The sequence below is a fragment of the Aquarana catesbeiana genome, linkage group LG01 (assembly GCF_042186555.1).
Source record: "Aquarana catesbeiana isolate 2022-GZ linkage group LG01, ASM4218655v1, whole genome shotgun sequence".
NCBI classification, from domain to species: domain Eukaryota; kingdom Metazoa; phylum Chordata; class Amphibia; order Anura; family Ranidae; genus Aquarana; species Aquarana catesbeiana.
The window spans coordinates 613903424-613925979 of NC_133324.1; the positions used below are offsets into that span (position 1 = coordinate 613903424).

The following is a 22556-nucleotide window of genomic DNA, read 5'->3' on the forward strand; positions in this document are numbered from 1 at the left end:
AGTGTCTACTGATTAATGGCCTAATTAGTACAATGTCAGTGTCATGCTATGACATGGATATGAACATCCTAATGATTTTAACTGCTGAACAAGTATGACTGTCTTGGCAGAAGTATACAGTACATATCACCCATAAAAGTCTCAGACATGGACTTTCTTCTCACCAGCATCACAGTGCTAATTTCTGGCAATGTACCAGCTGGTGGTCTGCACATCAGAAGAGTGACTTCTGGATAGGTCCCCCTCAGAGCTGAAACAACTTCCTGGGAGTGGAAAAAGAGAAAACTAATTTAAAATGCCGTCATTTTATTAGAAATGGCAGAACACTTATCTGAACTTGTCTATCCAAAGTAAATCCAATAAAACAGCTTACCTGCTGAGTAAGGCCTTTCAACGAGGCTCCATTCACCTTTAGGATGACATCTCCAACATTTATTTTGCCGCAATCTGAAGCTGGCTGACCTGGAAACAGTTTCTTAACTCGAACTATGCTTGAATCACCCTGACCTGAAAGGGGATTTTCCTCTCGAGAAAAGCTAAATCCCAGGCCAGAACTGCTCTTCACTAGTTTCACTTCATACACATTGTCTGGAAGAGCAAAAAAAAACTGTTTAAAAGCCTAGCAGATGTTCCAATGAATACATTGAAAATAAATGATAAAAAAACGGAAAAGGATAAACATCCTCTGATAGCACTGTATATTATGGTAACTTTTGATCAGAATGTTTACGATTTAGACCAGGTTTGGCCTAATTACTGTCTGGATGGTAAAAAAAAATAGAAAGTTGACAAAGGAGATTGATGCAACGGGACACAAAATTAGGGAAAGCTGCATATAACATTAGCAGTTAATTGCAGTAGTTTCAGGACAGATTAGATCCCCAAAGTACATCTATAGACAATATATTGCTTTAAAAAGAGTGTTAAAAACATTATTCCAAAGAGCCACTTATGTTCTCAAAATATTATCACTGTAATGCCCCGTACACACGGTCGGACATTGATCCTAGGATTTTTTCCGACGGATGTTGGCTCAAACTTGTCTTGCATACACACGGTCACACAAAGTTGTCGGAAAATCCGATCATTCTGAACGCGGTGATGTAAAACACATACATCGGGACTATAAACGGGGCAGTAGCCAAAAGCTTTCATCTCTTTATTCTGAGCATGCGTGGCACTTTGTGTGTCGGATTTGTGTACACACGATCGGAATTTCTGACAACGGATTTTGTTGTTGGAAAATTTTATAGCCTGCTCTCAAACTTTGTGTGTCGAAAAATCCGATGGAAAATGTGTGATGGAGCCTACACACAGTCGGAATTTCCGACAACAAGGTCCTATCACACATTTTCCGTCGGAAAATCCGACCGTGTGTACAGGGCATTAGTCACCCTATATGAAGTGTATAATTTGCTGGACTGCACATTTGTGCCAATATTATTTGGATTCTTTGAGAACTTGTAATTTGCAAGTGTCCTTTAAAACCACTAGAGGGCAACCAAGAAATGTAAAGCAGCTACTTGCTTACATTACCAGCTTCAAAGCCTCAAGTTTCAAATGAAGATGAACAGAAGGGCCTCATCAAAATGTACTGTTCAGGCTATTTAGAGTGCAATTCAGGCAACTCGAGAAATGCAGCGGCTGTTCTAAAGAGTTTTCTTAAAATGACCTTACAATTTATCTTAATATGGCTGTCACTTAAAAAAAAATACCCCAAAAAAAACAACCTTCCAGTCTTACGGTTCTGCCTAAATTCTGGGCCATAATGATTAGACAAACCTTTGGTGCTTCCAGGTAGTGTAGATGACTCCCTACCTCATTTCTCCTGGCTGCATCACTGATTAATTGGAATTTGTGGGAGGTAGGATGGGAATATTCTACACTACCAGAAAGTGCTTTTTCCCAATCTCAGAACGGTCAAACATTTAGTCAGGGCTTGAATTAGACCAGAGTTAAAGTGATTGTAAAGTCTCATTTTTTTTTTTTAGTTAAAAATAACAAACATGTTATACTTACCTGCCTTGTGCAGGGATTTTTCACAGAGCAGCCTGAATCCTCCTCTTCTCGGTTCCCTTTTCGGTGCTCCTGGCCCCTCCCATTCCAACAAGCGCCCAGACAGCAAACAGCTTGCTATGGGGGCACCCGTGCCAAGCCGCAGCTCCCTGTGTCCATTCAGACACTGAGCTGCGGCCCGGCCCCCTTTCTTTCCTCATTGGCTGACTTTGACAGTAGCAGGAGCCAATGGCGCCACACTGCTGTCTCAGCCAATGAGGAGGTGAGTCACGGGCAGCCGAGACAATCCAACAACATCGCTGGAACTAGATGGGGCTCAGGTAAGTATTAGGGGGACTGCTGTACACAGATGGCATTTTATCTTACTGCATAGAATGCAATAAGATAAAAAAATTCTGCTCTTACAATCACTTTAACCGCTTCAGCCCCGGAAGATTTGGCTGCTCAATGACCAGGTCATTTTTTGCGATTTGGCACTATGTCGCTTTAACTGACAATTGCACGGTCTTGCAATGCTGTACCCAAACAAAATTAACGTCCTTTTTTTCCCACAAATAGAGCTTTCTTTTGGTGGTATTTGATCGACCTCTGCAGTTTTTATTTTTTGCGCTATAAACAAAAGAAGAGCGACAATTTTGAAAAAAAAAAAAACACAATATCTTTTACTTTTTGCTATAATAAATATCCCACATTTAAAAAAAAAACAAAAACATTTTTTTTCCCCTCAGTTTAGGCCGATATGGATTCTTCTACATATTTTTGGTAAAGAGAAAAAAAAAAAAAAAAAAAAATCGCAATAAGCGTATATTGATTGGTTTGTGCAAACGTTATAGCGTCTACAAAATAGGGGATAGATTTATGGCATTTTTATTATTATTTTTTTACTAGTACTTGCGGCGATCTGCGATTTTTATCGGGACTGCGACATTATGGCAGACACTTTTGACACATTTTTGAAACGATTGACAATTATACAGCGATCAGTGCTATAAAAATGCACTGATTACTGTGTAAATGTCACTAGGGGGTGATCAAGGGGTTAACGTTTCCTATGTGTGTTTCTAACTGTGGGGGGATTGGACTGTCTAGGAGGTATGAACACACGATCTGTCTCCTCTCCCTTGAAAGAACCGGGATCTGTGCGTTTACACACACAGATCCCGGTTCTCGCTCTGCCACGAGCGATCATGGGAGCCCGGCGGTCATCGCGCCTGCCGGCACTCTCTTCGCCCTAGTGGCCAAAAGGTGAAGCGACGTAACATAATGTCGTTTCGCCTAGCCGTGCCATTCTGCTGCAGTAAAACTACGGCGGCTGGTCGGCAAGCGGATAAATACCATCTAGTCAAAATCTTAATATAGTTATTTTGCTGCTAATTTTAAGGGTAAAACCTATTTAGTTTGCTATCAACCTACTGGGGTGGTCTCATTTTATAACTGAATTTTATAAAAAGGTTATATGGGAGAGAATAATGGTTGCATAGAATTGACAACTCAATGCATTAAAAGTTTCAGGGAGCTTTAGTGGAACTTTACCCATAACAACTTAAAAAGTTATTTCTTTAGCAGGGAACATACATCTACATTAATAATTATGCTGCCAAAATTAGTGTGTGCTGTAAATTGCCTCCTGCATTGTTTCGGTTTCTTTTCGCCGGAGGCTGCCAATTTGCTAAAGCCCAAAGCCCCAGCTGTAAATCATAAAGCAGAACTAAATCCATTGATTTACCAGTTTCAAAAAACTGTTTGATTTGATTGTTTCCTCAACCAAACTGTCAAACCATCAAATGGCTGGTGTCCTAACTGATCACATGTGCGGCACCATTACAGTTGCAGTTCAAACAGCAGCAGCTTCATTGACTGTAGAGGATAGGAGGGTTTAATTCTGCTTTAACCGGCTTACATACTTTTACTGCAGCACAACGGCACAGCTGAGGGAAACCCTGTACGTGAGTTCCCTTTAAGAGCATCCGGAGGCGCACACGTGCTGCGTGGTGGATGCACGTGGCCGCCAGGAGCGATCGCCGCCGGCCACGCACAATCGCGTGCACGTGAGCCAGCACAGGGGTTTGTGTGTGTAGACACACAAATCCCTGTTCTGTCAGGGGAGAGGAGACATATTGTTTGTTCCTACTAAGTAGGAACAACGATATATGTCTCCTCCCCCAGTCAGTCCTCTCCCCTCACAGTTAGAACACATCTGGGGAACACACATTTAACCCCTTGATCGCCCCCTAGTGTTAACCCCTTCCCTATCAGTGACATTTACACAGTAAGTAGTGTATATTTATAGCACTGATTGCTGTATAAATGTCAATGGTCCCAAAAATATGTCAAAAGTGTCTGATCTGTTCGTCGCAATACCTCTAAAAATCACAGATCACAGCTATTACTAGTAAAAAAAAAAGAAAAAAAAAAGGCTATTAATCTTTCCCATAGTTATGGCATTTATTATAGCAAAAAGTAAAAAAAAAAAAAAATTGTCGCTATTTTTTTTTTGTTTATAGCGCAAAAAATAAAAACCACAGAGGTGATCAAATACCACCAAAAGAAAGCTTTATTTGTGGGGAAAAAAAAAGGACGCAAATTTTGTTTGGGTACAGCATTGCATGAGTGCGCAATTGTCAGTTAAAGCGACGCAGTGTCAAATTGTAAAAAGTGCTCTGGTCAGGAAGGGGGTACAATCTTCCGAGGCTGAAGTGGTTAAAGCTGTCAGCTGATTGGTCTCTACAAACTCAGTAGTGCCTAAAAATGGAGAGCAGCTGAGCATGTGCAGAACAGGGTCAGACAGTGTATTACTTGATTTTAAACAGTATAGGAACTTTTTGTTTTATATGTTTTACATAGCTATACCTGCAAAAGGGACCTGAATTGATCTAGCAGGACTTAATTTTCTGACTAAATTTCTACTTTAACCACTTCCCGCCCGCCCTATAGCGGATTGACGTCCGGGAAGTGGTTCTGTTATCCTGACTGGACGTCATATGACGTCCAGCAGGATAACATCCTGCAGCGCGCCCCCGGGGGCGCGCATCGCGGCGATCGGTGGAGCGGTGTGTCAGCCTGACACACCGCTACACCGATCTTGGTAAAGAGCCTCCGGCGGAAGCTCTTTACCACGTGATCAGCCGTGTCCAATCACGGCTGATCACGCTGTCAATGGGAAGAGCCGTTGATCGGCTCTTCCTCACTCGCATCTGACAGACGCGAGTAGAGGTGAGCCGATCGGCGGCTCTCCTGGCAGGGGGGTCTGCGCTAATTGTTTATCAGCGCAGCCCCCCCTCAGATCACCACACTGGACCACCAGGGATCGCCACTAGGACCACCAGGGAAGGGGCAACATGGATGGCCAGGTATGTACCCCATGGCCATCCACATGTGCCCAATCTGTGCCAATCAGTGCCCACAAATGGGCACTGATTGGCACCATTATGTCACTGATCTGCCCAGCAATGCCCAGATCTGCCCAGCAATGTTTTATCAGTGCCACCTGTCATTGCCCATTGGTGCCACCTGTCATTGCCCATTGGTGCCACCTGTCAGTGCCCATCTGTGCCCATCCATCAGTGCCCATCAGTGCCACACATCAGTGCCACCCATACGTACCCATCAGTGCCACCCATAAGTACCCATCAGTGCCACCCATATGTACTAATCAATGCCACCTACGAGTGCCCATTAGTGCCACCTATGAGTGCCCATCAGTGCCACCTATGAGTGCCCATCAGTGCCACCTATCAGTGCCGCCTATCAGTGCCCATCATCAGTGCCCGTTAGTGCCACCTCATCAGTGCCACCTCATTGGTGCCACCTCATCGGTGCCCATCAGTGCCGCCGTATCAGTGCCCATCAGTGCAGCCGTATCAGTGCCCGTCATTGAAGAAATCGTACTTATTTACAAAAAATTTTAACAGAAACAAAGAAAAACTTGTTTTTTTTCGAAATTTTCGGTCTTTTTTATTTGTTGCGCAAAAAATAAAAACCGCAGAGGTGATCAAATACCACCAAAAGAAAGCTCTATTTGTGGGAACAAAATGATAAAAAATTTGTTTGGGTACAGTGTAGAATGACCGCGCAATTGTCATTCAAATTGCGACAGCACTGAAAGGTGAAAATTGGCCTGGGCGGGAAGGTGTCTAAGTGCCTGGTATTGAAGTGGTTAAATAATTAGCACTAGATTGGAGACTAACTTGTGCCCTTGTATGCAGATAAATAATCCTTGCAAATGCAGAAGTGAGAACAGGCAGCAAAACCTTGTTGCATTATTAACAGCCAATGGACACAGGAGAGTACCTGACCTTTATGCCTTAGGGCATACAAAATTTAGGCCCATGATCCAATCTTGCTTTAAAGCAAGGGTGGATAGAGATGCCTGAAATCAAGTTTCAATTCAATTGGCCAAATGTTTTAACTGAATCAATAGAAAATAGGGCTGCAGGAATATTTCAGAGTAAGATAAATTATATACATTGAGCATATAGTGCTGCCTTTTAGACTTCTCTACTCTTAATTCAAATTCATTAAAACAATGAACATGAAGTTAAGCAAGCTCCGGGAGGAAGTGGAGGACAGAAAAGCCTAGCGTGCTATGGTCCATGAGGTTACGAAGAGTCAGACATGACTAAACAACTGAACAGCAACTCCTCTTAATTTATATAGTTACATATTTTAGAAGATTGAAAAATTACACAGGTCCATCTGATTCAGCCTGTGTGTGTATGTAGGGAAAATTATTATTTGATACCCTGCAGATTTTGTAAGTTTGCCCACTTACAAAGAAATGATGGGTCTATAATTTTTTATCATAGGTGTATTTTAACCACTTCAGCCCCGGAAGGTTTCACCCCCTTCATGACCAGGCCATTTTTTGCAATACGGCACCGCTTTGCCTTAACTTACAATTGCGCATTCATGCGACGCTGTACCCAAACAAAATTTTTGTCCTTTTTTCCCCAAAAATAGAGCTTTCTTTTGGTGGTATTTGATCACCTCTGCGGTTTTTATTTTTTGCGCTATCAACAAAAAAATACTGACAATTTTGAAGGAAAAAAAATATTTTTTACTTTCTGCTATAAAACATACCCAATAAAAAAAATGTAAAAAATCAAATTTCTTCATCAGTATAGGCCAATATGTATTCTTCTACATATTATTGGTAAAAAAAAATCCCAGTAAGCATAAATTGACTGGTTTGCGCAAAAAGTTATCCCGTCTACAAACTATGCTATATTTTTAAATTTTACTAGTAATGGCGGCGATCAGCGATTTTTAGCAGGACTGCAATATTGCGGCAAACAAATTTGACACCAAGTAAAACTTTTTGGGGACCAGTTACACCAATACAGTAATCAGTGTTAAAAAATGCACTCTCACTGTATAAAGGACACTGGCAGGGAAGTGGTTAACATCAGGGGCGATCAAAGGGTTAAATGAGCTCCTAGGGAGTGATTTATAACTGTGTGGGGGATGGTTTAACTGGAGGAAGAGCGAGATCTGTGTTCCTGATTAGCAAGGACACAAAATCTCTCTTCCTCTGACAGAATGGTGGTCTGCCTTGTAATTTACATAGGCAGATCGCCGTTTTGCCTCTCTAGCGAACGATCGGCGTGTCCAGACGGCCATCGCGGGTACCGGACCAACTGATTGGCTTCAGCTGTGTTCAATCACAGCGGGAGCGGGTCACCGGCGCCGCGTACGTGCACCCCCGACCCAGAAGAGGAAACAACGTACAGGTATGTAAATGTGCGGTGGGCAGTCTGCAAGCAGTCAAATGAGCTCCCTCCATACATTTTCTATAAGATGAAGGTCTGGAGCCTGGCTAGGCCACTCCATGACCTTAATGTGCTTCTTGAGCCACTCCTTTGTTGCCTTGTCGGTATGTTTTGGGTCATTGTCATGCTGGAAGGGAAGACCCATCTACGACCCATCTTTAGAGTTCTGGCTGTGGGTAGACGGTTCTCATCCAAGATTTTACAATACACGGCCCCATCCATTGGCCCCTCAATGCGGCACAGTCGGCTTGTACCTTTAGCAGAGAAACAGCCCGAAAGTATAATGTTTCCACCTCCATGCTTGACTGTAGGGATGGTGTTCTTAGGGTCAAAGTCAGAATTTTTCTTCCTGCAAACATGGCGAGTCAAGTTAATGGCAAATAGCTCAATTTTGGTCTCATCTGACCACAGCACTTTCTCCCAATCCTTCTCTGAATCATTTAGATTTTCATTGGCAAACCTCAGACTGGCCTGTACATGTGCCTCCTTGAGGAGGGGGACCTTGCTGGCTTCTGCAGGATTTCAATCCATGGCAGCGTATTGTGTTACCAATGGTTTGTTTGGTGACTGTTGTCCCAACTGCCTTGAGAGCATTCACAAGCTCCTCCCATGTAGTTCTGGACTGATCCCTCACTTTTTTCATAATCATCCTAACCCCATGAGGCAAAACCTTGCATGGAGCTCCAGACCGAGGGCGATTGATGGTTATTTTCTATTTCTACCATTTGCGAATAATCAACCCAACAGTTGTCTCCTTCTCGCCAAGCTTCTTGCTGATGGTCTTGTAGCCTATTCCAGCCTAGTGCAGGTCTATGATCTTGGCGCTGATGTCCTTTGACAGCTCTTTGGTCTTGCCCATGATGGTGAGGTTTGAATGGAAGAAAGAGATTCTGTGGACAGGTGTCTTTTATACACATATCGAGTTGTTGTTAGGAGCACCTTCTTAAATTGACTGGACTAATCTGTGTACCACAGGAGCACATACTGTAGCCAGTCTGTGAAGCCAGAATTATTGTTGGTGTGTAGGGGATCAAATACTTCTTTTACTCACTGAACTGCAACTAAATTTATAACATTTGTATCATGTGTTTTTTCTGGATTTTTGGTTGATATTCTGTCTCCATCATGTAAAATACACCTATGATAACAATTATAGACCCTTCATTTATCTGTAAGTGGGCAAACTTAAAAAAATCTGCAGGGGGCAAACTTACAGAATCCTATCTTGTGTTCTCTAATGTACATTTATAAAAAGAGCAATTTTTCATGTTACTTTCTTTTGGCTAAGAACTGCAAAAAAATTAAATCATTTTTTGAAAGACAAGATAACCAAAACAAAGCCTTTCGGGTACTACAAATAGATAATAGGATTTTTTAAAACAGCTTACCTGTAAAATCCTTTTCTTTCGATGGACATCACGGGACACAGAGCCTCAGTAATTACTGATGGGTTATATAGGTATCACTAGGTGATTGGACACTGGCACACCCTAATCAGGAAGTTCAACCCCCTATATAATCCCTCCCCTTGCAGGGATACCTCAGTTTTGTAGCCAAGCAATATAGTGTATTAGAAGAGGGGTGGGACCTCTGTGTCCCGTGATGTCCATCGAAAGAAAAGGATTTTACAGGTAAGCTGTTTTAAAAAATCCTATTTTCTTTCTCGAACATCGCGGGACACAGAGCCCCAGTAATTACTGATGGGATGTCCCAGAGCAATGCTACCTGAGGGGAGGGGAACCACAACCAAGTAGGGTGCAATCAGACCTGAGGACCCAGTACCGCTGCCTGCAGCACACTACGCCCAAAGGCGATATCCTCATGCCTTCTCATATCCACCTGATAAAATCTGGTGAATGTATGAACTGAAGATCAGGTTGCGGTCTTGCAGATTTGAGTCATAGAGGCCCAGTGATGCACTGCCCAAGAAGCACCAATAGCCCTTGTGGAATGTGCCCTGATCTGAAACGGAGTAATCTTCTGTTTCAAACCGTAAGCTTGAATGATCAATTGTCGAATCCATTTAGAAATGGTAACTTTTGATGCTGCTTGTCCTCTACTGGGACCTTCTGGCAGCACAAACAAAACATCCGTTTTGCGAATCTGAGCAGTTGCTTCCAGATAGGTCTTGATTGCTCTTACTACATCCAAAGAATGTAGTGACCCTTCTTCCGTAGAACAGGGATCTGGAAAAAAGGAAGGCAGAGCAATGTCTTGGTTTAGATGAAAATCTGAAACCACCTTCGGTAAAAAACTAGGATGAGGGCGCAGTACCACTCTATCCTTGTGAACAATCAAATAAGGCTCTTTACAGGAAAGAGATGCTAATTCTGATACTCTTCTAGCAGAAGAGATGGCTACCAGAAAAATTTACTTCCTTGTCAGCAAGACCAAAGGAATCTGACGTATTGGTTCAAAAGGCTGTTTCTGTAACACAGACAGAACCAAGTTCAAATCCCAGGGGTTTAGGGGCGTCTTAACCGGAGGATTAAGCCGCGTCACCCCCTGCATAACGTTTCGAGCCAAAGAATGCGAAGCAAGTGGCCGTTGAAATAATACTGATAAAGCCGAGACCTGGCCCTTGATGGTACTCAAGGCCAGCTTCATCTCTAATCCCAATTGTAGAAAATCACATATTTTCTGGGATGCCAACCCCTGGATTCACACCAGGATATATAAGCTTTCCAGATTCTCTGATAAATCATTCCTTGCATTGATCAAGGTAGATACCACAGGATCTGAAAGTCCACGATTCTTCAGAACGTGGGTTTCAATAGCCAAACCGTCAAATTTAGCATTTGTAAGGCAGGATGGAACACTGGACCTTGAGATAACAGGTCTGGGCGTACCGGTAGGGTCCACGGGGAACCCACCGTCATCCTTACTATTTCTGCATACCAAGTCCTTCTGGGCCAAGCGGGGGACACCAGAAGTACCGACTTCCTTTCCAGCCTGATCCTGCGAAGGAGTCGTGGCAGTAGCAGAATAGACGGGAATGCATAAATCAGTGAGAACCGATGCCACGGAATCACCAACGCATCCGTCCCGCATGCAAGAGGATCCCTCGTCCTTGCCACAAATCTAACTTTTTGTTGCATCGGGATGCAATGAGATCTACATCTGGAACCCCCCATCTTTGGCATATGGCCCAAAAGACGTCGGGATGCAGAGACCATTCCCTTGGGAGTAACTGCTGGCGATAGTTCGTCTAACAGTTCTCTATCCCTGGAATGAAAAACTACCGATATGCATGGCACCTGCATCTCTGCCCAGGCTAAGATCTGGATCACCTCCTTTTGAGCCGCTCGGCTCCGGGTGCCTCCCTGATGATTGACATAAGCCATTGTTGGACTGGATCCTGACCAGCCAACCCTGTAGCCTGATAGTCCAGGCTTTTAGAGATATACCGCACGGATCTCCAGAATGTTGATGGTTAGTGTCCTCTCGGTCTCAGACCATAGCCCCTGGATCGCAGACTGTTCCAGAACTGCTTCCCAACCTGACAGACTGGCATCTATTGTTACCACCGTCCAGGTAACCGGTAGAAAGGATTTCCCCTTCTGCAGGTTTTCGGGTATGAGCCATCGGAAAGTCTAATGCCTGAACCTTCTTGTTCCAGGCCGACAGAATACTGTGTTGCAGTAGTCTTGAATGGAACTGAGCATAGGAAACTGCTTCGAATGAAGACCCCATCTTTCCTAGCAGCCTCATACAAAGGCGGATAGAATGCCCCTTCTTGGTCCTGACTTTCAGAATCAGCTCCCTTAAAGCAGTGATCTTTGCCTGAGGAAGAAACACTTTCCCCTGGCTTGTATCTATGATCAGACCTAAATACTCCAGTCTTCTTACTGGGTTTAGGAAAGATTTTCCTGGGTTGAGGATCCAACCTAGATGTTCCAGATACTTGACCGTGGTCCTTAAGTTCCCGTTCAAGGAAGCTACCGACTGGTCTATCAAGAACAGGTCGTCTAGGTATGCTATGACAGTCATACCCTGAGCCTTTAATCTGGCCAGAGGAGGAGCCACGATCCTTGTGAACACTCGAGGTGCAGTGGCTATCCCGAAGGGCAGAGCCACAAACTGGAAATGGTGCCCTCCTACTTCGAAGCGCAGAAACTTCTAATGAGTAGGAAAAATGGGCACATCTCTGATATTAATCGATGCCAATAATTCTCCTCCCTGCAGGATGGAGACTATTGTCCGAATTGATTCCCTGCGCAAGGACTGAATCCTTAAGAATCGATTCAGATGTCTTAAATCCAGAATGGGTCTGACATCCCCATTTGGTTTTTGGACCGTAAAAAGGTTGGAATAGAAACCCAATCCTTGATCCTTTGTGGGAACCACCCTGATGACCTCTTGCGACAAAAGTCGCCCTAACGCTAGAAGGAGCGACTGCTTCTTCTCTGGGTCTCTGGGAACACTTGATCTGAGGAAACAAGGAGAGGGAAATTCTTGGAACTCCAGCTTGTACTCTAAGGTTACCGTGGAGATTACCCATCTGTCCTGGAAGTCATCCTGCCAGAGCTTTGAGAACTGTAGCAGTCTTCCCCTCACTCGAGCGAGCGGGGGGCGCCCCTTCATGAAGAGGCCTTAGTGTCTTGTCTAGAAGACTTCTTCCCCCAGGATTTCTTTTGTCCCTGGGGTTGACTCTTGTTTGTAGCCCCAGACAGAGGAGGCCGTCGTAACTGCCTGGAGGCTGAAGCCCCTGGCGCTGGGAGAGAGTCTGTTTGAAAGAGGGACGTTTACTCTTCTTCTTAACAGGTAAGAGAGTACTTTTCCCACAGGAGATTCTCTTGATATAGTTATCCGAGTCTTCTCCAAACAACCTTGTACCACGAAAAGGAAACCCAGCCAGCAGCTTCTTACATGGTACTTCGGCTGACCAATTTTTCAACCATAGGATTCTACGTATATGCACCAACCCCAGTGAAAGATGGGAGGTTTGCCTGATAGAATCTCTGATGGCGTCAACAACCTAACATAAGGCCGCTGGAAGGTTAGCAAACCCTGGGCCTGTTGTTCAGGTAATACTTTGATGACCTGCTTAACATGGTCTCTTAAGTATTGACAGACTCCAATCGCTGCTACTGCAGGTTGGGCCACTGATCCTGCTAAGGAAAAAACATCCTTTAATAAGGATTCCATCTTTTTATCCACAGGATCCCTGAGCATCTGAGCATTGTCTACAGGACAAGTCAGACTACTATTTACAGAGGAAATTAATAAATTTTTCTTCCATAGGATAAAGTGTTGAAAACTTTTTCGGCGGAAGAAATCGCTTATCTGGGTGCTCCCACTCAGAATAAAGGAGCTTTTCAAGTAATTTGTGAACAGGAAAAGCATGTGCTGCTTGGAAAGGTTTCAGTGACCCCAAAGCAGAAGAGGATTCTTTAGCAGTTTCAGGTAGGGGCAACTTCAATGTGGAGCGGACCAATCCAGTAAGGATCTGCACTAAGACTTTCTCCTCTTGGGAAGTCGCAGAGGGTCCCTCTCCACCTTATTCCTCCGAAGAGGAATCATCCGTCCCATCCCGATCCTCTGAAAGGGATTCATCTCCTTTATCCCAGAACTCCTCTTCCTGAGGGTCTTGGGGAACAGAGGAAGGCCTAGTGCGTTTTCTTCTACTGAGTGAAGACATAATCACGGCCATTAATCATTCCTCTAGACCATTAATGGTTGAGGAAAAAACCTCTTGTGTAATATATACAGGGGCTGAAGTGCCAGAAGCAGGTGTAGCCCCTGACCCCAGCGGCTCTCCCTGGCTAGCCGTCCCTGGCCCATCCGGGGGGAGGATGCTGCTGACAGGGGGCCCTCAGAACCTGAACGAGATCCCCTAGTGTCTCTGGTTCTTGGGGTGCTTGAACCTCTTCTATCCATAGTGCAAAGCAACAAGGTGTGAGGTATACAAATGAACACTGACTGCTGAGCGATGTAGTCTGGCTAAAAGCCTTGCTACCCAATGCTCAGTCTGGTGTTACTTCAGTAAATGCTGCCTAGGAGAATGCCTGTGTCCCACCTTACATGCGACCGTCAGCTCTGTGTCTCTCCAAATGCTGTGTGCACCTGTACAGAGTGCCTTAATAGCCTGCAGCTGGCCTGAGTGGGGAGTCTAAGCATCTGTGCTGACGTCCCGCCCCCCCCTCTAATTTTGAAAAAAATGAGCGCTTCCCGTGCTGGCCGACTCTCCTGTAATACTATGGAGGAAGGCTGGGGAAGGGGGAGGAGGGAGAGAAGCTGGTAGTGAAGACCTGCCTAAACGGCAATGGTCGGAAATTGCGGCCGAGGCAGCTGTGCCCGAGCGGTATAACCACCTTCTAGACCCCTGTGGCCTCTCTCTAGCCTGGGGGGGAACATTCAAACATGAGAAACCCCCCCTTCCATCCTACCTTTGCAGTCGGCCTGAGACGCTGTGAAAAACATGTGCAGCATAAACTCTGAGACAGACAATCCAGCATGTGAAGGTTTGTGCTCTTGGCAGCCCCCGGTGGTCACAATAGGCATAGCATGCATTTACCTTAAAGGAGAAACCTACTAGAATTAGAATATTCTGTGGAATCTCCTCTTACCTTATCCAGCCGCAGGGTTCAGTTTACACAGACCCAATCTTCACCTCTCACGGTGGGCTCCATTTGAAAAAAACGTCAGAGACTGGGGCCCCCTACGAATAGGGGGATCCTGCAGTTCTGGGCCCGTAAAGCACCCGGCTAAAAATTAGGCTAGAAAACCATTTTCTAATATGCGGGGTCCAGCTCTCTAAAAAGAGAAGCATTACAGGTAAAACCTCGTTTCTTCGGACACGAGGCCCGGGTACCATCCAATTCGGCCTAGAAAGGACACTTTGAATGGATCCGGTCTGTCTGGCTTGCCCCAGTATAGGATATTCCCTTTGGAGCTCAGCACAGCACATCTTTACACGTCCATCACCTACTGGCGTAAAAACTGAGGTATCCCTGCAAGGGGAGGGATTATATAGGGGGTTGAACTTCCTGATTAGGGTGTGCCAGTGTCCAATCACCTAGTGATACCTATAGAACCCATCAGTAATTACTGAGGCTCTGTGTCCCGTGATGTTCGAGAAAGAAACATATATTACTATGTAATCTTAAGTATCTTAAAGTGCTATTAAAAGCATTTTTTTAAAAAAACAACAAACATGTTCTACTTACCTGCTCTGTGCAGTGGTTTTGCACAGAGCAGCCCAGATCCTCCTCTTCTTGAGCCCCCACCGGGGATCCTGGCCCCTCTCTCTTGCCCCCATAGCAAGAAGCTTTCTACGGGGGCACCCGAGCAGGCTTGCTCCCGAGCTACTGCTCTGTGTCCATTCGGCCATGCCTCTACTCTCTCCTCATTGGCTCACTGACTGTGATTGACAGTAGCGGGAGCCAATGGGGGAGAGGAGAGCCGCTGGTGTTGTGCACATCGCTAAAACGAGATTAGGCTCAGGCAAGTATTGGGGGGGGGCTGGGGAGAGCTGCACACAAAAGGTTTTTTACCTTCATGCATCCTAAAAACCTTAAACCTTTACAACCATTTTAACCTCTTCAAGCCAGCCGCATGCATATATGCGAACTCTTGGTGGGTGAACTTTAACGCAGAGAGGTCGCATATACACAGCCCTATGTAAACACAGAACTGTCGCATATACACAGCCCTATAAACGCAGAGAGGTCGCATATACACAGCCCTATGTAAACACAGAACTGTGCTGAGAACGCGCTCCCAGCACAGTCATTAGTATGGACTGGAAAGCTCCTGATGCACACTTGCGGCTGTAAGCTTTCCAATTATGTGACCATTGTGACAGCCAATCACAGCGGTCAAATGGCTCGAATGCCCGTCTCCGCCTCCCAGCAACTAGTTCTCAAAGAGCTAGGAGGCAGGAAGGGGTTAAGCAATGACAAAATTGCAAAATAAATAGGCTCACTGCAAAAAAAAAAAAAAAAGTAAAAACTTGTTTATTGGGCTATACGGCTGTGAGAGCTGAACTGGTTAAATGGAATTTAACTGCTTACATATGGTTGGTCAGTTCCTGACAAACAACAGTATCAAAGAAGGAAAGAAGAAGTAAAAAAAAAAAGGGAAAAAAACAAGCAGACATGGGCAAATACGATATTTGCAAGGATAGCTAGAATGTAAGACAAAATTATATAATACCATGAGTATTCTTCTTAATATTTACTGTTATATGACATCATATCTGGACTAACAACCAGAAACTGAACTCTGGGAACTGTGTTAAAAAAAGGCAAGCAGAGGGCAAAAAACTAGCCACCAAAACTGCATGTGGTCTTACTGCAGCAAGGTTCCTTATTACTGACGTTCCATGCCTTGTCCTGCATGACGGCCATATGGAAGCAAACATTTTTGCTTCCTCATATCAGAGCCTTCAACAAGAGGAATAAGCAAAAAACAGTAGTGAAATCGCCAATTTTCACTTTGCTAGTTCTGAGACTAGAAATGCCTTAGATCTCACACAACTGGCATAGAGCTATAAGGCTGTATACATGCTGGTAGCTGGGCACCCTCACATCCCAGGAAATGCACCGCTATTTTCAGGAGCAATTCAAGCCAAAGTATACAGTTTACAGGATACTGCTTAGGTACAATTGACACTTCTAGATGTTCCCTATAACATTTTAGTTTTAATTATATTACAGTAAATTCGAAGACTTCTTGTCACCTTTTTGAATTGGATATCCCAGAAAAGAGAGTGTGGGGATATGGGGACACAGATAGCAATAAAAAATGTGATAAAAAAAAAAAAAACAACAAACCTTTAGCGGAGATACAAGTTACATACTGTACTAGTAGTTTATTGGCATTTTCAAAGTGTAGATAAAGCTTACCATTAGTTATAAAGCTATATTCTGGTGGTACAGAAGCCTTCTGTTCTTGTTGTTTGCTTGTCTCAGCTTGGTTAGGTGGTGTACATTGAGGGGTAACTGGAGCATGGACTTTCACAGCTGGTAGCTGTCCTTTTTCCAATAACAACGTTACCACCTGCACAAATAGCCATTGTATGTATTTACAACTTAAATAAGAACTTCGGGCACATCTAAAACATATTGTCTGCTCAAACTACACACAAACAACAAATGAAGCATGGGCAATAACTGTCCAAATCTGGCCCCAGGTTTTATTTGCGCTCTGTGTCACCATTAGAGAGATTTACCCTCAATTCCTGTCATCAGGACAGAAAGCAAGAGGAAATTCCAATATATTGACAGCTGTCACAGAACACAAAGTGCCTAGAAATCCCATTCTTGACAGCTATCCCAAGAGAAAACGTCAATGGAGATAGAAGCAGCAACAATTGGATCTTTTATGTAGCTGTAAAATCCTTTTCTTAGAGAACAGTACAGGACAAATGTATTCAATTGTAATGGATGGGTTATATGCCACACCTTCAGAACTGGACAAAAGAAAAGCCACTCAAAGCTTGAACACTTCCTCATATAACCTCTCCCACCATTCAAGCTCCAGTTTTGTAGCATTCAATTTTGGAACAATAGTCACATCAGAGAACCAAACACTTCTTGGCCAGTGTGGGGGCCACCAAAATCACCAGCACCCTTTCTACCTCAATCCTGCAAAGTAGACCCAACTGCAGGGGGGGGGGGGATTCGGGAGTATGGATCAGTTGGAATTAATCTCACAGGGTCACCAGAGTGTCCACGGCAAATGCTTGTGGATGTCTCCCACAGGACACCAATTTGTTTAGTTTATTGTTGAATCTGGACACCACAGTCTACATCTAGAGTCCATGACAGAACTCCTGGAACACATCTGGATGCAGCCACCATTCCCTGAGGAGTCAATTCCTGCTGACTTAGAAAGCCTACCTGCCATATTGTCGTTCCTGGAATGTGCACAGTGGATATTAGGGCACAGTGGACAGTGCACAGTGGATATTAGGGTTGCAGGTATCGGTGCCAATACTAGGTATTTTCAAGAGTATCGGTACTCACGGAAATGCTCCGATACCCGAAACCAATAACGGAAGTGACATCAGCTTGGGAGTGAAACGCTTCCTCCTGCCCTTCGGCCAGCTGTCTCCTCTGGCCCAGGCCCGTCTTAATGCACGGGCCAACTTGGACACTGCCTATGTGGGCGGGATTTGTAGTGCTCCAATTACAGGGCGAGATCATGCCCCGCTCTAGGGTATTGGGGACAGGTGGGGTATTGGGGATGGGTGGGGTATTGGGGAGGGGTGGGCTCTCTCCTTCCAAGCCCTCCACCACCCCTGACGCTTGCCGGCAATCTCCCATCCCCGCATAGCACACATCTTGAGCACAGCACTAAGAGCTTCTCCTCCCCATCCCATTCCCTTACAGCTACGATTTGCATAGCGTATAGCTAGCTACTGCAACTCCAATCCTACCATGGAATGTTAGAGGTCGGAACTGTCACCAGTAGCTAGCTATACACTGTTCACATTGTAGCTGTAAGGGAATCAGATTTCAGCTCCAGTGTGCGCTGTGTGGGGAGCAGGAGCTCTGCCTGTGTTCAGGCTGTGTAAAATGCAGGGATGGGAAAAAGAGCTCTGCCTAGTGCACTGCCAGAAGTGACCCCTCTACTGTGCCCTTCCTACACCCTGTACTGTGCCCTCCCTACCCCCTGTACTGTACCCTCCTAACCCCCTGTACTGTGCTCTCCCTGTATTGTGTCCTCCTACCCTCCACCAGCTGTCACCTTTGACCCATGTTTCCCAATGACCCTCCCATCCCCATCCTCTTTCCCCCAGCGATCACAGCCTTTTCCATCCCAACTCTACCACCCCACCCTCAACTACCTTGCCCTCATTTAGTCCTCTACTCCCCCACCTCCCAAACCACCCCTCTACCCACTCTTCCTAGGCGATAGGTATCGGTAACCGGTATTGTCCAGTACTTGAAAAAGAAAAAAAAAAAAGTATCGGTACTCATGCTCAGTATAAAAAAAAATGAAATTGGTGCATCCCTAGTGGATATGGCTGGAACACTGATCTCTGCCAAGGCCAGGATGAGATCTGCCTTTATATGAGTTGCTTGACTTCTTGTACCATCTTGGTGGTTGACATAGGGCATAGCCGTAGCGCAGGTGGAATGTACTCTGAGTGGCAGATCTGGAGATGGGTTATTCATCGCAGGAGGGATAGGTAAATGGCTGTCAACTTCAGAATACTGATTGGAAGCTGAGACTCCCTCCCAGATCAAGTTCCCTGTGGCTGTCACTACTATCCCCGAGTGGCTGGCATCTGTGGAGAGGATGGTCTAGTTCAGTGGGAGGAAGAACCAGCGACAGGTTGGAAATCCACCAAGTCAATGAATTACTGCCCTTGGCTGACAGATGCATGGATTGATCTAATGACTGCTTTAACCTGTTCCCGGCTAGCAGAATGTTGTCCTGCACAGGTCTGTGATGCCAGCCAGTGTATATAATGGCAGTTATTTACAGTGCATCTGGAAAGTATTCAAAGCGTTTCACCTTTTCCACATTTTATTATGTTACAGCCTTATTCCAAAATGGATTAAATTCATTATTTTCCTCAAAATTCTATAAACAATACCCCATAATGACAACGTGAAAGAAGTTTATTTGAAATCTTTGCAAATTTATTAAAAATAAAAACGAAAAAAAATCACATGTACATACAGTATCTCAAATATAGAAAAAAGGAGGCCCTAAGGCCAACGTAGCGCTAGAAATATGTGAAAATTAGTAAAAACTGTGAATCAAACAATATACAGCTGCTAGCACTTAAAAGTCTAATACACAAAACTTCAAACAGGTATGGTACACAAAGTTAATGCATCGCAAATATACTTAGTGATCAATTAAACAAGTGATATAAAAACTAAAAATTCCATTGAAGAAAAACAAAGTGAAAAAAGAAAACTAAAGCAGAGTCCCATTGGAATTAAGGTCCATATATTAAAAAAATGAACACCCATCCAAATAAGAGATAGTTTGCAGTGAACAAATCCGTGAAGAAATCCTTTGTATAAGTGCTTCCAGCTCCACACCCAGGTGATAAAATAATCTGCTTACCAGAACAATGTGATCACTAATCAGTGATCTCAAACATAGGGAATGATTAGGTCTCCCCAAAATCTTTAAAAGGCTGCCTGGAACTGTAGATGGTGCCATTGGTACTCAAAAGATATAAGAAAGAGGCTCCCATAGCATAATACTGTATAAAATGTATTTAATTAAGAAAATAGATTTGCACTTACAAAGTAAAAAGCTATTTGAAAGCGATACAGCATTCGTTAGTTAAAAGCGGAACCGAAACATCTCCATCTTCTGTTCACTTCCTGTGTAATTCGCCCATCCACCTCCTGAGAGGAAAAACGTGATGACGTCACCGCTGTAGGCTCCTCCCTACACGTTTCATCACTAGCGGACATCAACTGGGGAATGGCCATTCCCCAGTTGATGTCCGCTAGTGACGAAACGCGTCACATCTTCACTGATTGGTTAACTGCAAACTATTACTCTTATTTGGATGGGTTTTCATTTTTTAATATATATACCTTAATTCCAATGGGACTCTGCTTTAGTGTTCTTTTTTCACTTTGTTTTTCTTAAATGGAATTTTGTTGAGTTTTTAGATCACTTGTTTAATTGATCACTAAGTATATTAGCACTGCATTTTACTTTGTAAAATGCAATATTTGTAATAATGCAATATTATGCAATATTATGTAATACAGTATCTCACATTTTTGTAAATATTGTATTATCTCTTTTCATGTGACAACCGTGAAGAAATTACACTTTTCCACATGTAAAGTAGTGAGTGTACAGCTTGTACAACAGTGTGAATTTGCTGTCCCATTAAAATAACGCAACACACAGCCATTAATGTCTAAACCGCTGGCAACAAAAGTCAGTACACACCTAAGTGAAAATGTCCTAATTGGGACCAGTTAGCCATTTTCTCTCCCCGGTGTCATGTGACTCGTTAGTGTTACAAGGTCTCAGGTGTGAATGGGGAGCAGGTGTGTTAAATTTGGTGTTATCATTCTCTCATATAGGTCACTGGAAAATCAACATGGAACCTCACTGACGCGTTTCACAACATCTTTGTTGCTTAGTCATAGCTTAGCTATAACGAAGCAACAATGATGTTGTGAAACGCGTCAGAGTTTGTCCTGCTTCTGATGAACGTTGACTATTCATTACAATAAAGGCTTTTATCGGAGTACGGCTGTCCATAATCCATTTCTTCAATGTTTCCCATGCTCGCCGTCACATATAGCCCTGCCTCCTGGCCTGGGTACTTTGATAGAAAGAACATTTGTCCAATGCTGGGACATGTGACATGTATCAAAGTATTCAGGCCAGGAGGCGGGGCTGTATGTGACAGCGAGTGCAGGGAACACTGACACGGCAATTCAAATGTAAGCTGCTACAGCGATGTTCCCTGCTCTGATGATCCGGCCACCTGCTCTCCTCTCTTCCCCTCCACGATCGCTGGGAGAACTGCTCCCTTTCAACCTTGCCTGCTGGTGGTGCTCGCTCCCTCCGCTCCTAGGCAGCCCACACTCGCCTGCCATCATTTCCACTCACAAAATGCGAGTAGGCGAGTGGAAAATTTGAGGGCTGTGACAGACCAACACAAAGAGGCACATAATTGTGAAGTGGAAGGAAAATGATACAGTGGAGAAAATAAATATTTGATCCCCTGCAGATTTTCTAAGTTTGCCCACTTACAAAGAAATAAAGGGTCTACAATTTTGTATCATAGGTGTATTTTAAATGATAGAGACAGAATATCAACCAAAAATCCAGAAAAAACACGCAATGCAAATGTTATAAATTGAGTTGCAGCTCAATGAGTAAAATAAATATTCGATTCCAAAGTATAACATGACTTAGTACTTGGTGGAGAAACCCTTGTTGGCAAGCACAGAGGTAAGATGTTTCTTGTAGCTGGTTACCAGGTTTGCACACATCTCAGGAGAAATTTTGGAACACTCTTCTTTATAGATATTCTCCAAATCCTTAAGGTTTCTTGGCCGTCGCTTGGGAACTTGAAGTTTCAGCTCCCTCCATAAATTTTATAAAGGATTAAGGTCTGGAGACTGGCTAGGCCACTCCGTGACCTTAATGTGCTTTTTCTTGAGCCACTCCTTTGTTGCCTTGGTGGTATGTTTTGAGTCATTGTCATGCTGGAAGACCAATCATCAGTGTTCTGGCTGAGAGAAGAAGATTCTCATCCAAGATTTTACAATACATGGCCCAGTCCATTGGCCCTTCAATGCGGCAAAATCTGCCTGTACCTAAGCAAGAGAAACAGCTCCAAAGATTAAGGTTTCCACCTCGGTGCTTTGACTGTAGGGATGGTGCTCTTGGGGTCATAGTCAGCATTTTTCCTCCTCCAAATAGGGTGAGTCAAGTTAATGACAAATAGCTCAATTTTGGTCTCATCTGACCTCAGCACTTTCTCCTAATCCTTCTCTGAATAATTTAGATGTTCATTGGCAAACTTCAGACAGGCCTGTACATGTGCCTTCTTGAGGAGGGGGATCTTGCTGGCCATGAAGGATTTCAATTCATGGCAGCGTATTGCGTTACCAATGATTTTTTCGGTGACTGTCGTCCCAACTTCCTTTAGATCATTGACAAGCTCCTCCCGTGTAGTTCTTTGCTGATCCCTCACTTATCTCATAATCATCCTTACTCCATGAGGGGAAATCTTGCATTGAGCTCCTGACCAAGGGCGAACGATGGTTATTTTGTATTTCATCCATTTGTGAATAATAATTTGTGGTCTTGTAGCCC

The 22556-nt window shown here is 44.1% G+C and overlaps 1 protein-coding gene across 8 annotated transcripts in view; it reads right to left on the reverse strand.

Moving 5' to 3' along the window:
* The window catches only part of PTPN13 (protein tyrosine phosphatase non-receptor type 13), a 457782-nt gene that overhangs the window by 73988 nt on the left and 361238 nt on the right, over positions 1–22556 (reverse strand). For all 8 annotated transcript variants that reach the window (XM_073599969.1, XM_073599986.1, XM_073599976.1 and 5 more), the window contains 3 exons: positions 16634–16787; positions 374–588; positions 165–263 (listed from right to left, as the gene is read on the reverse strand). In XM_073599969.1, coding sequence (XP_073456070.1) covers positions 165–263; positions 374–588; positions 16634–16787 — 468 coding nt within the window. The remainder of the gene's footprint in view (positions 1–164; positions 264–373; positions 589–16633; positions 16788–22556) is intronic.